The sequence below is a fragment of the Passer domesticus genome, chromosome 9, assembly GCF_036417665.1.
Source record: "Passer domesticus isolate bPasDom1 chromosome 9, bPasDom1.hap1, whole genome shotgun sequence".
Lineage (NCBI taxonomy): Eukaryota > Metazoa > Chordata > Aves > Passeriformes > Passeridae > Passer > Passer domesticus.
Genome location: NC_087482.1, coordinates 14,799,132 through 14,823,613, shown reverse-complemented (window position 1 = coordinate 14,823,613; position 24,482 = coordinate 14,799,132). Strand labels below are relative to the sequence as shown.

General features: G+C 48.6%; 1 protein-coding gene across 3 annotated transcripts; it reads left to right on the top strand.

Moving 5' to 3' along the window:
- The first annotated feature begins 4,187 nt into the window (after positions 1-4,187).
- On the top strand, positions 4,188-16,227 carry LOC135307680 (TOG array regulator of axonemal microtubules protein 2-like). 3 transcript variants are annotated; one of them, XM_064432076.1, is made up of 11 exons: positions 4,188-4,580; positions 5,312-5,547; positions 6,562-6,714; positions 7,863-7,980; positions 8,421-8,465; positions 8,935-9,038; positions 10,416-10,620; positions 11,792-12,008; positions 13,092-13,178; positions 14,466-15,020; positions 15,500-16,227. In XM_064432076.1, exons 2-10 carry the CDS (start codon positions 5,390-5,392, stop codon positions 14,699-14,701), a joined length of 1,323 nt encoding a protein of 440 aa, XP_064288146.1. In that variant the 5' UTR covers positions 4,188-4,580; positions 5,312-5,389; the 3' UTR covers positions 14,702-15,020; positions 15,500-16,227. The 3 variants fall into 3 exon arrangements, with proteins under 3 accessions (XP_064288146.1, XP_064288147.1, XP_064288148.1); XM_064432077.1 differs by lacking the exon at positions 8,421-8,465; XM_064432078.1 differs by lacking the exons at positions 14,466-15,020; positions 15,500-16,227 and having other exon boundaries at positions 12,454-13,222.
- Positions 16,228-24,482: the final 8,255 nt, after the last annotated feature.

Here is a 24,482-nt window from a genome sequence, read left to right as displayed (position 1 = left end):
AAGTGCATCCTTGGATGCAGAGAAGCAAAGACTCTAATGTTGAGTGTAAGCAAGGCTGCAAACTAAAATGGGAGAGTTTGCTTTTTCCTGGTTACCTTTGTGGCTGTATCTCACAGCCCTCTCATTCTCAAGTTTTCTGCTCATTAACATCAGCATTTGTGCAACTTGTTTTCACAAGACTCCTCCTTTTGGTCTGCTGGCCTCAGAGACCAAGTCCTTCAGAGCTGAGTCCTTCAGAAGCCAGGAAGTGAGAAACAGCTGCAATTCCTGGCCATGAGTGTTAAGCAACAGTCATTCCCCCTCCTTGCTGGGTATTGCACATGGTTTTCGTTCTTCTGCCATGGCCTGTAGGAACTGCACTGCCTGCTCACTGTCGTGTGAGCTCTTCATCTGTCTTGGAGCACTCCTATGACTTTCATGCTTCAAGCAGGGCTTCCTGACATAGGTTGCAGTTGCAGCAGTGTGAGGTTGTGGCAGTGAAGTGTTCCACCTCACTGTGTGTAATTGCCAAGGCGAGCATGGGAGACATTCCTCTGAAACTATTGGAATGGATATGGAGCTGCATGGAAGACTGTGGCACTCTGTGCACTCTGTGCTCCTGATGAGGTGTTGTGTCTGCTTGGTGTGTCTCTGCTTACAGTCTGTGATGTGTTTCCATTGCACCTAGACCCGCGCTGAATTGTGCAGGTTGGCTAAAGAGAACTTAGAGCAGAAGAAAATGGAGATTTTGATGGAAGAGATGAAGAGGAGACAAAATGAGAAATCATTGCAGCTTCCTCCAGAGACATTTGAGCCTGGAGATGCAGCTGAAGCAAGTAAGTGGTGGCAACACTTGTAGTGGTCCTTTTTGACCACTTGCTTGCCCTTTGCACAATGTTGCAATCAGACTGGGGGGGCTGTTCTGCTTGCATCTGAGTAAGAAGCTTGCATTAGGATTTAATTCTGTTTCCCAAAGAAAAATAGAGAGACATGAAGTGTCTTGCCCATGGCCTCATTGAGTCAGTAACAGAATATTAGCTTCCCACCTCCACTTGTAAAGTCTTTCAGAGTAGAAAATTCTGTCTTGCAAAGTACACTGGGGCTTCAGACTCTCTCCTGGAGAGCAGCCTCCAGGGAAGGTGAGGCCAAAAGGATGCTTTTCAACCAGGCTGCAACCTGGAAGGAACTAAATTCCATTCCTTCTGATGAAAACACCAGAGATCCTTCTCCTGCCGCTCCCTGCTGAGGAGCTGGTGCTGTAGAGCTGTGCTGAAGCCCCAGGCAGTGCTTGTGTTTTCGTCCCAGGAGCAAGCAGCGTTCCCAACTGAATCCTGGCTGAGGGGCTCAGCCTGCAGGGCTGTGAGTGCTGCCCGAGGGCGGCAGCAGGGCCCTCAGGGGCAGCACTCAGCCCGAGGGCATCACACCAGGCTATCTGCACTTTGGTAACTTCCCTGCCTGCCTCTGGAACAGAAGAACAAAAGCAAAGCAATACTCTGGGTTTTCTTTGTTTCTTAGGAGAAGCGTCACTGCAGTTTGCTTTTAAACTAGAAGAGGGAAGATTTACATTAGATATTAAGGAGATTTTTTTTTTTAAATGAAGGGGATGAAAAGCTGGCAGGATTTGCCAAGGGAAGCTGTTGTTGGTCTATCCTTGAAGGTGTTCAAGGCCAGTTTACGTAGGGCTCTGAGAAACCTGATCTAGACAACGTCCCTGCTCACAGGGGTTGGACTAGATGGTGGTTAAAGGTGCCTTCCAGCCCAAACTCCTCTGGGATTCTGTGATCACTGTCCCATGTTAGTGTGCCATTGTTATACTTGTAGTTCTTTGGGACAACAAAGAATGTTACCCAGCTCTAGCAACTTCTCTGGCCTTTTCCATCGTCACCCCGTCCAGCACTCTCCACTTACAGGCTCCTCTTTGGTGCCTGCAGGCTTCAGCCTACCACCTATCAATGGCACAGCTCCCAGTGTACAGAGAAAAGACCCTGGTAGCGCCATGAAGAAAACGGTCGTGAGAAAGCAGGACACGGTGCCCTTACAGCCCAGTACGCCCACCCTCCATGGAGATGGCAGCTTCCCACGCAGCTCCTCGGGTAAGCCTGCTCCATGGCAGCATTTTCCTGCAGGGGTTTGTCCTTGCAAAAGGAGCACAAACTGCCTCCTGCCTCAGCCAGCACAGCCGGGATCTTGGGTTCATAGTGTGTCCTGAGAATGAACAGCAAATCTACTTTGGAGTTACTCCAGCTTGGTAGTCTAGAATATTTGCAGTCAATGGAAACAGAGGCACTGTCAGGTGTGAAGGGTCAGGTGTGGCTGTTCCCTGGTTGTTGCTCCCTGGGGATTGAGCTGGGCCCAGCAGGGCTGGGTTCTTCAGGCTTGGCTTGGTGCTGTCACGAGGCAGCTGCAGGTCTCTCCTCAGGGACTTGCCGAGAGCCCCTGTCCTCAGGGCTGTGGGAAATCAGGGTGCTGAGACAAGAGGGGCACCTGAGGGGTTCCCTCCTGGGCTGGCCAGTCCTGCTGTTGGCACTGCCTGGCAGGGAGTGGGAGCTCTGCGGCCTCAGGAACCTGCCGCTGGCTGTGGCACCTGTGGCACTTGGAGCTGGGGCTGTGGGGCAATTGTCAGGTTTAGCCTGGAGCTGTGCCCTGCTGGGGAGGCTGAAAGAGAGCAGGGAGCCCCAGGATCCAGAGAGCAGGGAAGTCCTTGCAGTGACCTCGCAGACAGCCACTGGTGCCCTGCGCCGAGAGGAGCCGCTCCGTGGGCTCAGGCAGAAGGACAGAGCCTTTTCGGACCCACAGCAGGCCTTGCAGGAGGCACTGTCCTTGCTGGGCAGTGATGACTGGTAAGAAAGGCCCCATCACTCTGTGTCCCTCTTGGCATTAAGGTCGGTCAGAAGCGAGTCTTGCTGGTGCCTCTGAGCCCCGAGAGCCCAGAGGGCCAAAGGGCACTGCTGAAACCACTGTGGAGCTGTGAGAGGATAAAGAGTGGAGAGCAGCCTTTTCTTGGCCTTGCTCTGCAGCACTGCTCCAACTGCAGCAGGTCCATGCTGTTTCCTGGCTTTGGCTGCTGCACCATGGAGCTGCAAAGGAAATGCTGAGGGAAGAGAGAAAGCTGTGGGACGAGATGCTTTGCTGGCTGAAGGCAGAAGCAGGATGGCAGCAGTTTTGAGTGTAGAGATTTGGGTGCCTTGGGCCACTGGCCCAGTGGGACTGAGTAAGATTCCTCTCTGCTCCCACTGCTGACAGCAATGGCAGGGACTCCTGCATGTGAGTCCCAGAAGCTGCTCCAGGCAGCTCCTCTTTTTGAGAAATGGACTGAGTTGTGCCTTCAAGTCCTTCTGCCTACCATTACTCCTGAAGGGCTCATGGCAGAAGAGAAGGAAAGAGAAATAAAATCCTCTGGGAATCTTGCACTTTTGCAATTCAACTTTTCCTTCTCAAGGAATCATACGGGCTTGAGATGTTTTGTCAATACTCACAATGTGTCCCAAAACTCTACACAGACAGAAGGAGGCCCAGAGGTGATACCCTTCCAAATGTTAGGTGATATTGGTTGTCTTTTTGATGTCTGGGTTAGCATCCACTCACTGGTGGATGCTTCATTCTCACAGGGAATGAAAAATTTCACAGCATGAAAAATTAGCCACGTTGCATCTCCTTGTGCAGTCTTCTTTGCTTTGCCCTTTCTCTTCTGCTTTCTCTTCCCCATTTCTCTTTGATGCCCTGGGAGGTGCAGAGAGCTTCTGCAGGTGTGGGGGTCCTGATGACACTCAGGGGTGCCCATGGGATCAGTTGCCAGCCCTGGCTGCAGCCCTGATGCCTCACACACCTTCCTGTAGCTGAGGGCCTGCACAAAGCAAGTGCTGAGAGATGGAGTTGTTTGCACCTTTTCAATAACACTTTGCTGTTGTGGGCATTGTTTTAGGTCGGAGTGTTCTGGGAAAAGCCAGAGTTTTAACAGTTCTTGCCCAGCGGTGGAATCTTAATCTTCTGGGACATCCTGCTGCTTTTTTGGGGAACGTGTGAGGTGGAGTGGGTGACACACAGTCCTCGATTGTAGAGTGGAAACTCAGCTCCAGAGTGCCAGTGCAGACTCTCAGTGCTGAACTGCCTGCTGGGGCTGCCAAAGAAGGAAAATGTCCCAGTAACAGCCCAATGGGACTGTGTCTCAGGGACAGGTACAGGGGGGTGACAAGAACCAGCAGCATGGCCTGGCCTCACAGCTTCTAGGAAGCAGTGATGACAGAGGGACTTAATAGCAGAGATTTTCAGAAAGGTCACAAATGAAGACTCTGAAAGCCCTCTCTTTGCCTCTTGGATTTGTGTATGCTTTTGACAGCCACAGCATCCTGTGGCAATGTGTTCCACGATTTCATTAAGTACTCCTTGAAAAGCACCTGCCATGCTTTGACTGAGCTGCCAGCCTGGTGATTTGAAAGGGTGCTGCCAAGTGCTTGGGTAGAGAGAAAAATCAATCTTTTTTGTACTTGCCTTTCAGGGAACGGAAGAAGAAGGGACTCTTGAACATCACACTGCTGGCTGAGTCCCATTCAGAAGTCCTGCTCTGTCGGCTTCGTGAGATTTGCTTGGCAGTTACCAGAGAGGTGAGAACATTGCTCTGAATTGTCCCCCATACTCGATACACGGCTTGTAGAGTAGAATATGTGCTTGTTCATCTCCATGTGTGCTCAGGGACTGCCTTCATTCTGGTTTTAGACCTTCTATTTCTAGTGTCTGTCAGCTATCTGTAGGATCTGTGTGTACATGTAGCTGTATTTACTGTCAGGTCGGGTATCTGACACTTGTCTGTGAGTGAGGTACCATTATAATGCAAGGCAGAAAAGAGACACTAATAACATGATATGCCAGATTCCCAATCTCTGCCCAAGCTGTAATTGAACACTGCAAATGAGTCTGTAGACCTGAGCCTGTGTTTTCTGTTTTCTGCCTGGGTGCTTCAACTACAGGTGTTGCTTTTTTGAACAGGAGCATCTGACTGTTTTATCTTTATGCCTTGTGCCTTTATGGTTTGAAAGCAGCCCTTTCTTTATTTTGCTTCTATGTTTTTCAAATAAAAGGGCCTAAAATCAAAGCAGTAGACATTATAGAAGGTTTAAGTGGAACACTTTAGTGAAGCCTATTTTTCATGCCTGCAGTAAGAAGGTGTGTGGGCAGAAACTGGTGCCAGAGTAAGTGTCTTTCATGCTTGGGCTCTTCTGCTCCTACTGTGCTTTTATACACAGTGGGACGTGTTGTGATTTCCTGGGAGTCTTGTCTAAGGAAACTGGTTTTCTTTGCAAGGTGATGCTTATGTTTCCCCTCATGACTTCCCCAGGTGACCAACCTCCGGTCCAACGTGTCCTGCTCTGCAGTTGTCACTCTGGGAGAGCTCTTTGCGATCTTGGGGAAGGACATGGACTCCGAGGTGGATCAGATTGCTACAGTCCTTCTCCACATGTTGCGGAACTCCCCAGAGTTTATTCAGAAGGCAGCCTGTCAGAGCCTGGGCATGATGGTAGAGAACGTGATTCCTACACGAGCAATGACTGCTCTCATGGACAATGGAGTCAAGTAGGTTCTTCTTCTTTCTGTGATATTCTTGACCTTCTAGTGTGTGGGTGAGGGAAGGGATGACAGAGAGAACAGGAATGGTGGAAGGGAAGGGCCCTGTATCCTGCATCTCCTGTGGACTCAGTGACTTGATTCTCTGATCAACCTCATTTCTCCTTTCTGAGAAATAAGGAGGGTACTTGCTGGGGCATGGAGCACATCAGGGAGAATGTGCTGGGTGTGGCACAGCCTGCACAGCAGATGCAGCTCCTGCCAAAAGGAGTCTTGTGTGACTGTCCTGGCCTTAGAGCTGTGTTTTCTATTCAAACTGATGTTTCATGTTAGCCCTGAGATGATGAAGCACTTTCCAGGCACCCTCACTGGCTGAGTGCCATGTGACAGCTGAAGCAAATGCTGCCTGAAGTGTTGGTGCTGGGCCTGATAGTTCCCAAGAGACAGTCTCTAGAATAGGACAAGCTGTCTGAACTGACTGCCACCCTTTCCTCAGCTTTGGAATATGGTAAAGCACTCAGACGTATCCCTTGCCAAGCTTTACAAAAGAAACAGGCTGCATTGCTGGGTGTTCCTCAACTTCACGGCCCACGGCGTGTTTTCTCTGCATTTGTGTTTTCCCAGGGGTCTGCAGATTTGGGGATGAATGGGTGGAAAGAGCCTCATCCTGCTGCAGCTCTGGGTAGTGGGTGCCCTCTGATGGGTCAGCACGAATTGTCCTTAATTTCTAAATAATTCATATGTAACCTATTACTTTAATCTTTCTCCGAGTAAACTTTGGGAAAGAAATTGAGCATCCAATAGTGCAGGGAGACTGAATGCTTCCCTTTTCCATGCAGACAGCCCATCTGTACAATGCTAACTTTGTGTTTATCTGAGGACAGAACCTTCTACATGTGTCTGCAGCTGCAGGGAGAAGCCAGGCTCCTTCCCCCAGCAAGGACAGGGAGCAGGCTGTGGCCAAGGCCTGTGCTGCTGCTGCTCCTTCTCCCTGTGTCCCAGGGTTTGCTCTCTCCTTCCCAGGAGCTGCTACGTCCCGGCACGGAAGTGTACGGCCGAACTCCTCCTGTCCTTGATGGAGAAAATGGGAGTCACGAAGCTGGCAGGCACACCCAGGGCTGAGAGGCTGGCACAGGTGGCAGGGACACTCGCTCAGGACAGTCACAAGGACACGAGGTAATGATCTTCTTTCACCTCCTAAAACAGGAAAACCGTTTTGTGTTTGGCTTTAAGCTAAAACCAGAAAGAGTGGAAACTCAAGGCAATAATAAGTGACCTCACAGTGTGGCTAAGGGGCATAGAATCATGGAATATGCAGAGTTGGAGGGGAACCATGTAGATCATCCAGTCCAGCTCCCGGCCATGTGCAGGACAGCCCAAGAGTCACTCCACGTGCCTGAGAGCATTGTCCAAACGCTTCTTGAGCTCTGTCAGGCTTGGTGCTGTGACCACTGCTCTGGGTTGTCTGGGGAAATGACTGTACTGGGTAACCTGAGGTTGGCAGCAAGGAGCATTGCCAGCTCCCTGTGACTTGCGAGATTCTTTACTGAGTTCACAAGAGCTCTGATTAGCCAGTCCAACAGTTTTGTTTAGCCTTAGGCGCACAAGAGAAAGCCAAGTGTAGGCTAATGTTCATCACTGAAGGATCCCAAACATCTGTTTCTCATTAACTTAAGACTTCCCTAGAAATATTTTAGAGGTCTTTAGCCAATGTATTCAGTCTTTCTAAACCTCTTCTGCAGATTTCTAGAGTGCTATTATCTGTGGCTCAGTGACCTCCAAATTTCTTCTTGAAGACAATTGTGGTTTCCTAGTGGCAAAATCACCCCAAGCCACCAAAATCCCCTTCCTTTGATGATGAAATTCCCATTAATAGCTGCCAAGAACACCAGAGCAACTGGCTGCCCATGTGTATACAGATAGTATAGAATAGTCAAAAGCAAGGATGAGGTGTTTTGTCCTGGCTTCCCTGCCAGTTAAAGGAAGGAAAATGTATGTGCAAGGGCAGCAGAACACTGCTAATAGGCTCTGACAACAAAGCAGATGTGTTTCCCTTGTTGCCTGGGATCCTTTGATCCCACAGAAGCACACCCTCAGTTTCAGAGAGAAATGGTATTTTTCTGTTGGCCCACATTCTCCTCTTGCCTCTTGTGTTCAGCTGACAGCACTGTGCAGTGTCAAGTGAGGTAAATCCCCCTCTTTGCTGAGTCTAGGTAACGCCTTCTCATGCAAACATTGCACCCGATGAGTTTAAGGCATCAGCCTCTTCTGTTAACACTTTTCCTTTGTTCACTTTTCTTTTGTTTCCTTCCTTCCTTCCTTAGGCATTATGGACAGGAGATGGTGAAGATGTTGCTTAGTAATCAAAAATTTAAAAAGCTTTTGGAACAATCTCTTTCCACGCATGACCTGGAAGATATCCTGAAGAGAATTAAGAAGAAAGTAAGTGCTTGGCAGGACAAATGTCTCCTTTGTGCAAGTATTGCCACTGCTAATAGGAGATCAAATATACCCAATGTGTCTGTATCTCATTCCTCTTTTGCTGAATCATTTTATTCCTGAAAATGAGCTGTTAATCCTCAGCCTGTTCTTCTGCAGACCACACAGGAACTGTATTCTTAGGGGAAAAGTAGGGTTTTGAATACTTTGAATATGGGTCACAAAGAGGAAAGGGAGAGAGGAGAAAATGGGTTTACATTCACGTGTAAGCCCCCACACCACTCTCCCTACCCTGCCCTCAGTAAAGCAATTAAGTGACAATAGTGCTTCTGAACATAACAGAGTCTTTGCAAAAGAGACTCTAAGTCTCTTAGTACTACCAAGAAAATTTCCAAATACACAAAAGATGTCCAAGTCAATCCTAAATACTACAATTATTTTAGGAATACTGCCCTGCTGTCAAGCCCTGTGGAGCTGGAAGAAGCTTGGTAAATTCAGCAGCATCCAGTGGAAAATCATTTTTTTGATTGGGAGGGATTTTATTCTTTTTATCTACATTACAGAAGGGAGTTTTTCTTTGTGCAGGGGCAGGGAGAGTAAGTGTTGAACCAAATCAACTTCCAACACAATGGGCCAACCCCCAAAGAGTCCAATTTTTTCTGCTGCTTCCTTTAAGACCACTCATTGCCTACCAGTTTGCATAATTCCCATTTATGGTCAAAACTCATAAATTTGGGATTTTAGACAGCAGCTCAGTCTGGTAGCACCCATAACCTGCCTTGGGCTACCAAAAACAAAGAGCTGGCATCACTGAATCTCTGGTCTGTTTATTTCTGTAAGTTAGGAAATGTTTCCCTAGGCCTTGGTAGCAGTGATCCTGGTTCTAACTGGTGTTTTAAAGAGGGAATTTCCTAGTTCTATTCTAAAGATTGATGGGGTTTCTCTGTGTCTCTGTAGGGGATGGAAAACCAGAAGGCTGAACGCCCACCTGTGCAGGAGCCGGTGAAGAAGAGGAATGAAGGCTCCAAGGAGCCCCAGGCCACATCACCTCCTAGCAAACGGTACTGAGCACTTTTGCCAGATGTGACAAAGCCCATGACATGCTTCACATGCCTCTTCCTCAGGCACATCTTTCTGATGGAGATGACCAGTGTCAAAGATTGTTTCCTTTCCCTACAAATGCTCTAGGATAAAAAATATCTATTTCTGCATTGTGTTGAACACAGCTTCTCTGGAGGGCTTTCCACAAATACTGGGCGACAAAAAGTCACCCATTGCTTGCAGTTCAGATGATCCAGTGCAGTGGCAAGGGCAGGGCTGTGGAGGCTAGGAGAGGGCCAAGTCTGTGCTGCCTGACTTGAGACAAGTAAATTCAACCAGGGTTTTTTTCATCCAAGTGGAGTCCTTTTTAGATGGGTGTTTTAATGAGAAGTCCCAGTGTAGAGGCAGGATGCCATTCCTCAAACAAGCAGTTCCCTTCCATGAGGTTTGGTCTAGCTGATTGTTGGTTTTCTTACCCTCAAACAGCAGTACCAAGTTTGAGTAGTAAGGAGCAAGACAATTCCTAAGCCATTTTGGTCAACAGGTATCTCAAGGTGGACTTTTTGTCTTGTGATTCCTGCCTTTCCTACAGTTTGCTTGATGGACAGCGTGTTTGGTTTATTTCCCCCTGTGCTGCAATCAGCATTTAAGACAGGAATTTGGTCCTTGCTGTCTCGTCATGCCAGTGGCAGAGCTACTTGTACTGTTTTCCTCTGACAACAGAGGGGGATTTATTTAGCTCTGTCATGCTCAGCAGTGGCAAGAAAGTGACCACATGCCTCAGTAGCATAGCTAGCATCTTCCCATTCTCATGGAAGAGGCAGGTTGATCCAAGAGGATTATTCCTAGTGGGTTTGTTACGCTGTGCATCTAGTTTCTAGGGAAGCAAATGAAATGTGAGCGTAGTTCTGGGATGTCTGATTTCTGTTTTTCTCTCTGTTACTGATTTTCTGGATCATTTAGCTATGCCCCTGTTCATCTGTTCAGATGCATCTGAGCTACTTTTGCAGATTGTCATGCCTGGTTGTAGAGACACTTCTCCAGAGTGATGAGTTTCCTTATTGTAAGACACACACATCCCGTATGAGGAGGCATTTAAACTTGGAAGCAGTGTCTCTCTTTCCCCACAAAGCAACGTGGCCTGTGTGTCTTAGAAGCCATCTGAAGATAGAGCAGATGCATCTCATCCTTGGTTTTGCTGCGTGAGCACTAGAAGAATGTGACTTGCAGATTGTTTCCCATAATGATTGTCATGAGGTCCACGTTGTTCTTCACTTCAGAGCCTCATGATTTTCTAGCTTGAAATCACATCATTAGGAAAGCTCCCCAAGATGTTTGGCTCACAATTAACTGAAGGGATTATCAGAAACAGATCCTAATTTGACTTTGTTTTCCAGGGCAAAGTCTGCCACTGGTGGACGCCGCCTACACCGTGCAAGAGCCCAGGTCACATTACCTGCATCTGTGGAAGAAAGGGAGCTGCTCCAGAAGCTTTACCATCTCCTGGAAGCCAAGGCGTTCCAGACACGGATGGAAGGAGTGGCACTCCTCCTAGACCTGTCCAAAACCAGACCCCAACTGATCTCCACTAACATTGTCCAAGTATGTAGGATATCTTCATTGCTCCTTTCATTTAGCTCCTTTCCCAAGCCTGCGGAAGTAAAGTTAATTCAGTGTGTCTTGGCACTATATCCTGGCTGTTTGGGACAGACTGGCCCTTCTTATCCAGACAAATTAATTGAGCTCCAGGCTTCAGGACAAGTTATTTCAGTCCTGCTGTATTTTTCTGGCAGGTGCCTATTGCTGCTGTTCATCAGATGATGGCAGAATTTTCTGCTGGTGTAACCTCTGCTGTCTCCTACTCCCAGTTGGGTTAAGTGGAGGGAATTGAGCCATTGAAGACATGGCAATTATTTTCTAGAGAAAAAATGGGTTTGCATGGGGAAGAGAAGTATCAGGCTGGGTTGGTTTAAACAAAATGTTTTTAAAATGATACTTCTGTGAACTCCATCTTGTCTTGCACAGGTAAAACTCATTTCCATCCTCGTCCCTATTCCTCTTGGTAAAGATGGTGCTCACCCTTCTTGGGGGGCCTTTTTTTCTCTTTGGAAAGGAAGAAAACAAATAAGGACAGATCCATCCCTTCTCCTCCCTGTAGCTGCTTTTCCCCTTTTTCCAGAAAAGTGTGCCTGATAATGTGGCTGTCAAGGGACTGAACCTGCTGGAATGAGAGCTGTACAGCACATTATATTTCACAAGTCCACCTGTTAGTCAGAGCAATGGTCTGGATCCTGGAAGAGTTGATCTGAGCCCTGCCCTTCTCCAGACACAGGTTCTGAGACAGAGAAAATAAAACTTAGATCTCCTCCAGCCATAGTTTAGGCAAAATCATAGCTGCCCTCAATACTTGAGGCAACTGTATAAAAAACTGGGCATTGTAAACATCTGCTTCCATACTTGTAAAGCAAAGGTAGTCTTTTGAATTAATAAATGGAATTGATTCAATGATTTATAGGATGAGAGAAACACCATAGGAATTTTTCTGTCCCCACCCAAACCTCTTAAAAACAGATGAAAATCTTTCAAGCAGCATGAGGTTGTGCAACCATTCCAGTGAGTGGCCCACAGGAAAACAGTGAAAATGTGCAAGCAAGGGCTGACCTGAGAGAAAGGATCACTTTCATCTTTTAGATTCCTGAGTGCTCATTTCTACATCGCTTCTTCAAAAAAGGTCATTTTAATCAAGCTTTCATGTTGTTTGTTCTCTTCACAGATTTTTGATTATTTTGGCCTGAGAATCTGTGACACACATAAGAAAGTGAAGCAGAAGGCGCTGGAGGCGCTGGCAGAAATCATAGGACTCCTGCAGGATGCCATGAACCCATTGATGATCCGTTTGGTTGAAGGCATAACAAAGAACCTAAACTCAAAGGATCCTGGGGTTCATGCCGCAGCTATGACGCCTCTGGACCAATCTGTTGTGCATTTAGGTAAGGCTGAGCCCTGGCATGGACTCTCCTCACCTGTGTCTCTGTCTCTCCGACACAAGAGAACGCTGAGTGCCTTGGTAGCTGTTGCTGTCTGTGGAATGCTCCAGCTGACACCCACCAGAAGCTGTGCAGGTGCAGTCCTTATGCACCATCCCCAACTGGCTGGAATGTGCAGCAGCATTTCCCAACAGTCCCAGGAGCCCTTGGCTCTGTGCTGCTGGTCTGAAGAGCAAGTCCTGGACTACAGCTTTGCTGCAATTCAGAGGCAAAGGGGTTTTGGAGTTTGCTTGGGCCCCGTCTGACTTGCCAAATGAACAGCTTTGCTGTAGGCATGAAGGGACACCGGCCCATCAGAGCTTCTGCACAGCAGCCACCTGGAAGGCTCTACTTTATAGGCAGTAGCTGCCTGTTTTCCACCTTTCTTCTTTGTCTTCTTTTTTCAAAGGGGACCATAGGATTCATCAAGTTCATTTCTTTATAACACATGGGTCAAAATCCATCTGTCAATGATGCCTTGTTCCACACGTTGTTTTGCATGGGACAAGAAGGAAATGGCAAATACCTACAGAGGCAAGGGCAGCTGTAAATTTTTCTGCCACACAGATTGATGTCAGGTCTGAAAATGCCACACTGGGGGAATATGGCTGAACAATGGAGTGTTGAAGAGGCAGGTCTTCAAGGGGAGTTTCCACTTTCTCCACCTCAGCTGCTCTGTGAAGTCAGGGATTACCTGACTCAGTGCCTCTCTGTGTCCCAAGTATGGGCTTCTTCCTTTTGGCTCTGCGATGCAGAACCTTTTCACTGCTTCCATGTGACTGAACTCTTGAGGACCCTGATGTGAAATATTTTAACATAGCTCCTGGTGGAGCAGACAACTTTGGATTTACAAATGTGAAAGGAGAGCTTTTCTTTTGGCGTTTTAAACACCAACAAGTAGGCTGGAAGGAAAGAAGAAAAGGATTCAAAAATCAGCAGAAATGGACTTTATTGTATAAAATGGGGTTGCCCCTGCTTTTTCCCTTGCCACTGTCCTCTCTCCTATGCCCTCAGAAGAGTGAACAGAAACGTGTGTTTCACTTGTAGATGAAGTATCACTGATGAAAGAGCTCTGCCACCAATGGAGACGACTGAGTGGCCAAGCTCTGCTGGATGTCACGGAACGTATCACAGGTACGGCCTCCCCTTCTAAGCCAAGAGGTCTCCGAGGGAGTATTTACAGGGAATGCCAGTGAACAGACAGTAGAGTAGTTCCTCCACATCAGGAGGTGCTGAGCTCTCACTGGGGCCCTTCTCAAGTCCCATAGTGGCCAGTGTCTTTAATTGCATTTAAACTCAAATGAAGTCCAGTTTTTGAATGGGTACCATAACCCTTTTCCTGCTTAGCCAAATTGGTTTTGGGTACTTTCAGGAGCTCTTTCAATGTTGATGACTGCTGGTGGATTAACAGCATAGAGGAAATGAAGTTTCTTCCACCACAGAATAGTAAATGGCTACTACATAACAGTTTGCCTGATCAGGAAACAAGACTGGTCTCCTGAGCATTTCAGGTTTTGATCTTTCAGCCAAATCTGCCATGCAAGGAGCCTGTTGGTAGTCACTTTTTGTCTGTGTTTGATATAGTTCAGTTCAGAAAATGAGCAGAGAGCAGATTCCAGAGGCAATCTGAGAAAACCCTTGTGTTTTGGCTAAATTTCAGTCCCCTATGTAGCCTTTTTCTCTCTCTATGCCCCTATTTCAGTGCACATTTTAAGAAGAAATGCTATTAACATTGGGAGGGGAAATGTCATTAAAATGTGGAGATGCTCAAGTGACAGGGCAAATGCCAGGGCAATGGGTCTGGGTAATTCTCCAAGACACCCTGAGGTTTGAAACAGCTCTTTGTTGGAAGCCACAAAAGCATTCTGCCAAAGACACCAGCTAGTCTCTGGTGGTTCTCATCCAGCTGTCAAGTAGCATCTCTGGTGGGCTGGAGTTTTGGAGTGTGTTCTAATACTGCCCTTTGCTGTGGGCCACGGAGCAAAGGGGAGAGCCAGATTAGACTTTTGGCCCTTGACATCAAAGTTACAAAAATGGAATAATTGCTTTTATTAGAAATCTCTCAATTGTCTCTCTAGGGTGCATTTCCAAATCTTCTACGTGGGTTTAGACAACTTGTAAATGGAAATAGTAGGCAATTTGACGTTTCATTCATTGTTCATGCAGAAAGAAATTGTGCAATAATTGAGTAAAGGTACAAAGTCTGCCACAGGTACAAGGCTCTGGTTGGAGATATTAGTCCCAAGGGGTTGGTGGTTGTGTTTCAAGGATGATCAGCGGCTTTGCCCATTTCTGGGTTGTGGGGCTGTGTGTGCTGTTTCACTGATCTTGGCCCGAGAGGCTTCCAAGAGGCAAGAGCAGAGGTAGATCCCTGTTTGCATGGAGGCTGGTGGGTAAGCAGCTGTGTCTCTCTCCCGGCAGTGCTTGTGGAATGGGCTCATGCCAGGAGCCCTGAAGCGGTCGAGCGCTACGCCCTGCCCGTGCTCTGGTCCTGCCTGGAGAACAAGGCGCTGCCTGTGCGAAGCGCCAACGTCTGCGCTGTGGTCACCAAGCTGGCCTGTGCCCTCTGCGAGGCACTGGGCAGCCAGATCATTAAGTTTGCTGACAGCACACCTCCACACGTGCAGGAAAACCTCAACAGCCTTCTGGGCTGGTGAAGGTTTGATGTTCTCCAGAAAGCGGACAAATTTCTGAGCTGGACACCACCGGACGTGACTTTTCAGCTGTGCCAGAAATGACAAAATACTAAGGAAGGGTGTGCACCTGCCCCCGCTCTGTTATCAGCATTGCCCTTCCTAGTCATGACATGGGGGGCCTGAAGCAACAGCAGACAGATGACGAGGTAAAGATGAAGTATGGATCAGCCTCAAGTGAATCCAGACAGAGGAAAAGGTGAAGACTAAGCATGGATCAGCCTGAAGCAACTGCAGACTGAGGACAAGGTGAAGACCAAGCATGGATCTGCCTCACACAGAGGTGAGGTGGGAGCTGGGCCGCTCTCTGTTGGGAGGAAGGGTCTTGTGGCAGCCCAGAGAGGCTGTGCACATTGGCAGGGAACATTGGCTTGAATTACACAATGGCTGTACACATTGTGCCCTGCATGTGCCCTGCAATGAGCTGTGCTGCTGGCAGTGCCCCGTGGAGCTGTAGGGCTGCTCAGCTGTGGGGCAGGGAGAGCAGCAGCAGGGTGCATGTGCAGTTGAGCCGTGGCTGGAGAGCACAGGGCTCTGGGCTCCCTGCTGTCCCAGGGCAGCCCAGAGGCCAGGCTGTTCCTGTGGCAGCTCTGTGGAAGTGGGGCAGGGTTTTCCTCTGGTCTGCTTCAAGTTGCAGCCAGCAGGAGCATGTTTCCCTGTGCAGCTCTTTAGAAATTTCCAAGGAATCTGTCCCATTAAATACGGAGCTTCAGATGCTTTAGGTTTGCATTCCAGGCTCTGTTAAACTTTGTGTCTCCACAGATACGACTGGCTACAGTCTTTCCAAGAAGTTTTCTCTGGACATTTCTGATACTCCCTTACCAAGAAAGTCCTTGCCTCCAGTCCAGAAATGCTCTTTCCTCCAAGATCAGGAAGAAGCTGCCAACTGTCCAAAAGAATGTTTCAAGAATAGGATTTAGGCTTTAGGATTATCAAGAATAGGATTCATTAAGAATAGGATTCATCAAGAAAAGTATTCATCAACAATAGGATTCATCAAGAATAGGATTCATCAACTATAGGATTCATCAACAATAGGATTTAGGAATTTGGAATAGGTTTAGGCTTCATAGTTGCAGATGTATCTATGTTCTGATAGTTTTGAATAAATGTGTTTGATTGTATATTTAAATTTTGATGACATATTTTAATTGTATATATTTTATTTTGATGATTTAAAAAAACTTTAATGAATCAATTAAATTTAAATAAACCAAAAGAAGAATGTGACACCAGGATCTCCTGGAGATTATGGGAGTGCAGTGTCTCACCACATCCTTTCTTCACTGGGCCTCTCTTCTTCCTCTTTTGCCATGTTTTCTTTGTGTCACTTGTGCTGCTGTTTTTAACTTGTCATGACAACAGGGCCACACATTGACATGTTTGGGGGACAATGGATCCAAAAGATCCTGTATGGTCAAAAGTTTTCTACCTAGATGAGTTCTGTGCTCACCAAAGGCCTGAGCAAAGAAACAAAGAGAAGTGTGCCCAAATGCCAAAGCTTTGCTCCTTTGCCATCTCGCACAGAGCTGGCTCACAGGTGTCTTCAATCACAATTTCATAGGTAAGAAGAGGTCGTGTATTTCACTGGGAAACGATGCACTGCTTTGGAAAAGTCATCTGTATATAGATTTACCCAGGCCAGCAGTCCAACTTTGTTGTTTGCAACTTGTTTGCAGAAGGATGAGTGGACTGGGAGGCCAATAACGGGTGACAAGGTTTCCTCAAACCTAAAGTGCAGCCTGTGTGCCATTCAGCCCAGAGCTGAGGGATCATTTGTTCCCATGGACCATTGCCTGCCAGGGTAATGAATTCCTGCATAGCTGGAACAAGCAATTCAGGATTCTGCTCCAGAATTGCTTGGTGGGCTGCATAATCATTGACAATACTCCCTATCCAGAAATTCTTTTGCAGTTTCCTTTCATAGTCTTTTGAAGCTTTTAAAGTTCACATTTCAATTTGCTTTGCCTTAAGGGAAAACACTTCCTGGGCCCAATGCATACTGCAAGCTCTTGACAGCAAAGTCCTCATGGTTGCCAGCTTGTGATGTTACAGAAGAAACTGCGTGTGAATGCGTTAATTAGGTTTTCTGATGGAAAAACTCTATGTCACGTGGCTGCATGTGTTTGCTTAGCTATGAGTCTAGTCCTGGCCTAGTAAAGCCCAGGCAGGGTGGCATGTTGCAGGGAAAACAAGTCCGTGTGCTTATGGGGTTGCCATCAGCAGCAGAGTGAACGTGTGCTTTGGGGCTTTCTCTGGAGACACAATTAGAGACCTGCTCCATGCCACAATATTCTCTTAGATCTTTCTAAAATATTCTAAAAAGGGCAGTGAAACTTCACATCTCCTTGCAAAGCCACTGTTTGAATAGGGGCATTCTTGTCCCTCCTCAAAGCCATTGCTGTTGCAGACCAGAAACATGAACATCCACAAACAGGAACAATGCGAGGACCTCCAGCTGCTGCTTCAGAGCACTGGGAATGCAGACCTGGGTATTACTAATGTGAACACTTAATTAGCATTTCATTCTCCTTCACAATATCCAGATCTCTGGGATTTTAGTTTCAGCAGCTCCTGGACTGGCTCTAGGGAAGAACAGTAAATGGGAAACAGCGACTGCCAGCCTTGCAGGGGTGGGGGAAAACCTGGAGTGTCTGCGTCAAAAGATGAATGGGAAGAGTGTAAATGCCAAAGCCAAAGCTTTGTTAGGATAGCAGGATCAGTTCTTTACTGCATGCTTGCATGAAGGTCATGTGGGACCTCCTTTTTGTATCTCATGTAAAAAAGGAGGTCTTAATAATACCATGCTACTTAAACCCACATTGTGATGTAGCTCTGTAGTGGTTCACAATGAAGCAGATTGCATGCTTTGTCACTGCCAGCCCTGGTGACCCTGTGAGGGACTGTAGTGTATGCCATGCCTGTTTTACATCCAAGCAAAGCTTGATTTTGCTTATTAGTATAGAATAAATACAAGAATAGTAAAATGGACAACTAAACTGGCCACTTTGGAGGATATGCTCATGGTTTCACACATCACTCCTATACCTCATGCTCTCAAGGCTTGCACTCATCATGAAATATTTTAATAGAAAAACTCAGATCCCCTGTTACATCTGAATAAAATTGCATCAGATCATCAAGAATTCTGCAGGCAGGAACAAGACAAAAGCCTTCTGACTCTCGCTTTAAGCTGTCCTGGATTTCTGCAGCTCTTTCTGAAAGCTGCTATAGGCAGAGTGTTTGTAGTTGTTTTTATGGGCTTTATGAAAGATATGTGGAACAGTCTGCAGGGCTCTCTGAGCAGAAAACTGCTTGTCCAAGCCCAGGGACATCGTGCTGGCAGAAGTGGAACGGCCCCGCTCCCAGCCCAAGAGTGTGAGCTGTGCCACGCTGGGCAGAAAAGACACGAGGGTCTCCAGCCCAGCTGATTCCCCTGCCGTGACCACTCCACAGAGCTCTGCCATTGGGAGAAAGTCCCAGATGCCAGACGAGCCACCGAACTTTCATCTCCTGCTGGAACTGCTCCGTGACAGCTCCTGTTCTTCCTGAGGGAGAACCCGGAGCCATCTTGTGACGCGTGTCCTGGGGGGATTGTCCTCCGGCATTTTGGGCCTTTGTTCCAGAGGGGGGACAGTGAGGTCTGACAGTTTGATATCTAGAAGTCACTGGCCTTTTTTCTTTAGTTTTCATTTCCTGTTGCTGGAAGGGGATTGTTGGAACAGTTTAGAGGACACAACTTATTGTTTTAAGTTGTCTCAAACTGCATGGGATAGATGGCTTCACACAGGAACATCCGCAATGCTGCTGAGGGGAAGGCACAGAGGGAGACAAACCCAGTATTTCTGAGGGAAATTCCTTGGCACCAAACCAACCTGAGTCATCAAACAGTGCACCTGATGTTTCGAGACATGGGCCAAAGGGGAACCCTTGCAGTGTGTTTGGTCCAGGCCGGGCTATGCTCAAGGCAAAGGTGTGTCAGTGCACTTGGCTCCTCGTCTCCTCCTTGTGTCCAGCACAAACAGGAGCCCAGAGCTCCTGCAGAAACCATCACACCAGCCAGTGGGAGCAAACTTTTGTCCAGTGCTCACACAGAGCTGTGGGGTCCAGCACTGCACCTCACTGGGATGAGGAACTGTTCCAGCCCTCTTGGGAGGAGCTAAAAGGGGGTTTGGCTTTCAGATCAACTCCTTCCCTGCTCTGGATTTGCTGCCCTGGTTGAGCTGCTGCTTGTGGCAACACTTGTTTCCCAGCTGCCAGCCCTGCTCTGCTGGCCAGCAGCCATTGCAGGAGCTTGTGCTAGTGACACTGAACCTTTCCGATCTTCCTCAGGAAAGCTCAGGGCAGAACTTGTCAAAAGAGCATTGCCTGGGTGATGCCTTTGACATTAAATCTTTCCTCTGTTCTCTGTGCCACACACAGTAATGATTTGAGGAAGCAAGTTTGCTGCTCCAGAAATTCCTTAAATCAGTCAGTTAAACGGTAAGAGAACACGATTTGGGATATGTAATCTCACTTTAATTCATTGTGCAGAAAGCTACAGTGAGCTGTGTGTCTAACCTAAATGACCTTGCCACCAAGAACTTAGAAAAGTGGGAGAGATGGAATCAGGTGCACAGGATCTGCATTGTGATTCTCCCACAGGCCTGAGGACACAGCCCACTTCCACTGGGCCATGGCTTTTTATCCTACATCAAAACTTTGTGCTTCAGGTTGTGGTGGTGAATGCCCCCGGCCTTGTCCGGCCACACGGTGGCCTGAGAAAGGCTTGTGAGGCCTGGGCCTTGCTGAACAGCCCCTGGGCCCAGCTCCTCCTGAGCTTGTCAGAGACACTGAGCACTCCCAGGAGCTTGTGCTGTCTGACGAGCTCCTGGGGTGTCCTGTGAACTGCCTTGGAAACCACTTTTCTTGCCTCAGTGGCACAACATCCTTCTTCTCCCCCTTTCAAAGACAGGCTGCTGACCCACAGTGTGGCCATGATGAAGCATTAACAAAACACCCAATATATAGAGACCTATCTTGCAAAGTTGCCTTAGCCAAGGTGCAAAGCTCCATTCTTGGAACAGATCATCCAACCAGAATTCACCATCCTCTTTGATTTGGGCTGTCAAATCTTTCAGTTTTTGTACGCTTTTGTGAATGGATTCCGAATGATCAGACAGGTTCATACAACACAGTCCTTCAAATTCCTCACAACCATGTCCATGTGCCAGTAAAAGAAAGTCAATTGCTGCTCTGTTTGGAAGGGTAGCATGTCCAACACTATCAACATCGGTCAACATATCACTAATGGCAGAGGATGTGGCATTAGTTTGCTTGCTCAGCCAACACCCAACTCGATCTAATTGTTTCAAAGCCACTGCTGAAGTCAATTGGGGTAAAAATATACTTGCTGAGACCCTTCTTGCAGCTTTCCAAGGCATGAAATCACTCTGACAGTTCTCATCGTAATGATGAGCAGATCTTGTTTTCCTTTGTTTCCTTTTCATGACTGCTTTAGCTGAGGGTGCGATTACAGTGAGCATCCCAATGCCACAAGGGTCACCTTCAAGGTGTGCTGGAATGCCTTGCCAAGCCCTGTCTCCACAAATGAACCAATATCCCTTAGGCAATTGCCAGGGATGTAGGTCAGCCTCAGGAAGCACATCCCAACTGAAGAATTACACCAAAACCTCAAATTTCTATATGCAAAGTAATGGGGAGTAACATTGAAATTTGGAGGATCACCTTTTCGCCAAGCACTAGCTATGAAGGTAAAGCAAAAATCTATTGTTAAAGAACCAAGGATTTCCAATTCTTGGGGTTTAGAAGCTGACCTCGGAAGTTTTTTGGCCCAAAGGTTCCAATTCAGTGTGGGATTGTTTCCATTGTCAATTTCACCTGGCTTACCATTGGATTGTTTTTTGACTAAAGGCAACTCTTTTACTGGCACACCAACCAGACAGGTTGAGAAAGGTTTTTCTGGTTCCGAATTAGACAACCATATGGTATCTGAGCCGGCTGCCTTGGCTAAGGTCACCCAAACATTTGGTTTTGGTTGTTCCACAGGCAAATCTGCACGACAAAAAAGAATTAAAACCCACCAATACCAACATACAACTTGCATTTGCTTCATCTTATCCATGAGCTAAATTTTGGCAGAATCCTTACATATATATCCATTTCTAAAATTTTGCTTTCAACAAAAACAAAAACCCAAACTTTTGCCAAAAGTCAGCTCTACAAAACAAACATTTGACATACAATTGACACACTTATAAATAACATTAACACAAAGCCAGAATTTGCAGGTTCCACCGATGAACAAGGAACGTCAGGCGTGACCAGGGATCTCTGTGCTCGGCTCACATCTGCGTACTTGCTTCCTCGGTTCTGGACTTGTCAACACGTTCTGGGGTGCGATATGGTTTGACATTTTTGGCTGGGAACCACCTAATTCCAGCACCTGTAGAGACAGAAGCATACCCTTCGCCCCAGGTTATTAATTGGAAAAGACCTTCAATTTGTCCAGATTCAGGGTTTCTAATTAAAACATGTGGATTTTCTTTCAGTTTCGCCTGAGTGTTATTTGAAAAATGCCTAAAAATTGATGGATCAGGTTCTGCAAAACGAACTGTTTAGGAAATTAAAAACATACAAAGCTTTGTTCAGTCTCATCTGCGGTGTGACCTCTGCTCCCCCTCTCTGTTGATATAAAATGCATTTTAATGTTTGATGTGCTCTTTCAATAATTGCTTGGATTGTGGGAGAGTGAGGAATACCACAAACTTTGATGTGATCTTTTGCTTGAGCGAGTGTGGCAGTTGCAGGCTCCTTTATTCCTGTTTTTGGACTTGACTTAACTTTTAGTTCAGGGAGATTAAGACTCAGGCAATATAGATGGGGGTATTTCCTGCTGGATTTCTCAAGTGATGGAATGTAGGAAGGCCTTCCAGGTGGAAAGAAGTGACGGAGTGCCTGTCTCAGATGAAGAAAGCGAGGCACTGCAAGAAACCAGCATGCCAGGGAACTGCTGTCCTGGGCTCACGAGTCCGACTGACGGTGGTCCTGCAGGCCTTTGCCCATGCCTGCTCCAGCTGGGCCATCTGCAGCCAAAGCTGGAGGTGTGAGTGCAGCAAAGCTGCTGTCCAAGGAACGCAGCACAGCTGCTGTTGAGGCTGACTGTTGCCTGCAGTGTGTGGGGAGGATATTGCCGGCAGCAATTGCCCGAGAGATGCTTGAAGGCATCTCTGGACAGTGGGCTTTTGGGGGGGTCCTTCTACTTCTTGCTCGGGCGGTAAAGACTGTCCCAAGACAATGCTCTTCCCTTTGAAGTGATGAAGAGGAAGCACTGAGCTCCTCACCCTTGTTCCTCTCCTCTGCTCTCCACAGCAGCTCCAGCTGCGCCTCTGCGCTGTCTCTCATGGGCCTCTCTGAGATAGCAGCAGCTCTGAGATAGCCACCTCCTGAGAGGGCAGCCCAAGGCTCTGTTCAGAAGAGAGCTGTGCCTCAAGCCTTGAAGCAAGCCTCACAAACTCTTCTCATATAGACACCCACACTTGCAGCCTTCCAGATGCACAACTGAGAGCTGTGGGACATATGCACGCTCATGCCCTGCAGTGCCCTTTCTGAAATGCCTCGGCTGCTTCTGAGGGAGCTGACATGCCACTGCAGCAGCAAAAGAGCTCTGGATTCAATGGGGTCCGGCAAAAAGCGTGCCTGGCATTTGCCTTGTGTGTTGCTCTGTCCAGTGGCCAGTGCCTTGGTTTGCCACCTCATCCCTGCTCTCTGCCACTGGGGCCGGGAGGGGCGGGCCCGGGGCTGTGGGGCTGTGCCGGCCCCGCTTCCCGGGCCGCAGCTCCAGCTGCCGCCGCTGCCTCGGAGCGGCCCCGCTCCGGCGTGAGGGCCGAGGCGCCGGTGCCGGGCCCCATTGGCCGCTGTCGTGCCGCCGCAGGAGAGCTCCCCGCCGTGTCCCGGCTGCAGAGAGCGGCTGCCGGGGCGGTTCGCCTGGGAGTCTGAAGCGAGCATGGCCCAGGGAGCGGAGCCGAGAAATAGAGACCGAAGAGACAGGGGCAGGAAGCAGAACGGAGAGACAAGGGGAGCAAAAGAGGGCCAGGGAACGGGGCCGGAGCTGCGGGAAGGGGCAGCAGGGACAGAGGAAGAGACGCAGAATGAGCAGGAGGGAGCAGGAGAGAGCGAACGCTGGGCTGGGGCGGGATGGAGACTGTTGAAGAAGCTTTGCAGGGACAACAAAATAGAGAGCGAGTGGCAAAGAACAGCGGGCAAGCAAGGGACTGGCAAGTGGCTAGAGCAACACACAAGGAGAAGCCCAGGGGCAGTTTTTGTATGCACTCCAGTAAACCCCGAGGTGTTTTCCTGCTGCAGTGGTCGCTGCCAGCCAGCGGCAGCAGCTGGGGCTGAGGCCCGGCAAGCGGGGCCGGCACAGCCCCGCAGCCCCGTGCCCGCCCCTCAGGGCCCCGTGCGCAATGGCGGCAGCAGGGGACGAGGAGGCCGCGGGCTGCGGGCAGCGCTGCCGCCCCGCCGGGCCACACGCCGCGGGCAGCTTCAGCAGCAGCACAGGAGCTCTGGGGACACTGGTGCCGCAGCTGGTGACGGGCCGCCGAGCAGCACAATGGCGCGGAGCGCGGTAAGGGAGAGCCTGGGCGTGTGGCCCCTTAAGGAAAAAAGGAGGGCCGTGTTCATCGGTGCCTCCCCTGGGGCAGGAATGGAGGGCCCGAGATGGCGCTCAGAGCCAAGGCCGAGGCAGCTGGGCAGCCTGCCTGGGTCCTACGTAGGAAGGAGATGTCACCAAGACACCCTCCAGCCTGCTCTGGCCCTCTGCTCATTATGGGCTGCGGCCTTCACGGTGGGCAGTGATGTGTGCTTGATTCCAGAGGATGCCATGGGCCGAGTTTCTGCAGCTTGTCAGCTGCATAGGACTCTTACGAGCCTTGGAGAGAGACCCGAGGGGTGGAAATCTGTCAGTGCCTCTTTGCTTGCAGCTGGAAACACCTGGGGCTTAAGTAGTGCTTCAGGGACAACCGTACCAAAGGTGTTCTAGAAGGCTGTCCAAGAGCTTCTGAGCGTAGGTTGCCTGGCACACATAAGTCATGCACATTTATTTGCCAGAAGAGCTGCTCGGCTAAAAGGCCAGCAGTGTTACCTGATATCTGCAGCAACCAAGACATTTGTGTGTGTCCCGTGGCGGTGCCTGATGGTGTCCGAGGACAAGGCAGAGGGAGCTCAGGGGCTCTGGATGACTGCTTGAGGGATCTGGGGCACATGTGGTATTTTCTTCCCCCACGTGCAGTGAGCCAGACCCAGGAAGGCTCTAGAGGTGAATAGGCGGCAGCCCGGTGTTCCCAGCAGCAGTGTGGGAGTTTGACCGTGGGTTACTCTACAGGACAGCAGGCCTGATGGTGGCACATGGGCTACATCTGCCTGAAAGGGAAAAAGGCTCTTGGCTCCAGAGTTAGCAGGGCTCCTTGAGAGAGCTTTAAGTAGCATTGGAAGTGGAAAAGGGAGTAAACCAGGCTGACGGGGGAGATGCGTCAGCACTGCACAGCCATGTTTGGGTGACAGTGGAGGATGGAAGCAGTGCTGCCATCAAAGGTCATGAAAGTGTAGCAGAAGTCACGGGAAAAGCAGGTTTTTGCCACAATTCTTTCAGACAAAAATACTACCAAAGAAACACTCTTGAATTTGGGCTTTTTACAGCAGCCTTCATCCAGGTCTTCTTCTAGGGAATTTCTGAGGAATAAGACAT

What these genes read in the sequence shown, in the direction of transcription:
- LOC135307680 (XM_064432076.1), top strand. Translation starts at nt 5,390, where the DNA reads ATGGACTCCGAGGTGGATCAGATTGCTACAGTCCTTCTCCACATGTTG. An exon ending in TCTCCACTAACATTGTCCAA is followed by an intron (nt 10,621 to 11,791) that starts GTATGTAGGATA and finishes TTCTCTTCACAG; the next exon opens with ATTTTTGATTATTTTGGCCT. An exon ending in CCAATCTGTTGTGCATTTAG is followed by an intron (nt 12,009 to 13,091) that starts GTAAGGCTGAGC and finishes TTTCACTTGTAG; the next exon opens with ATGAAGTATCACTGATGAAA.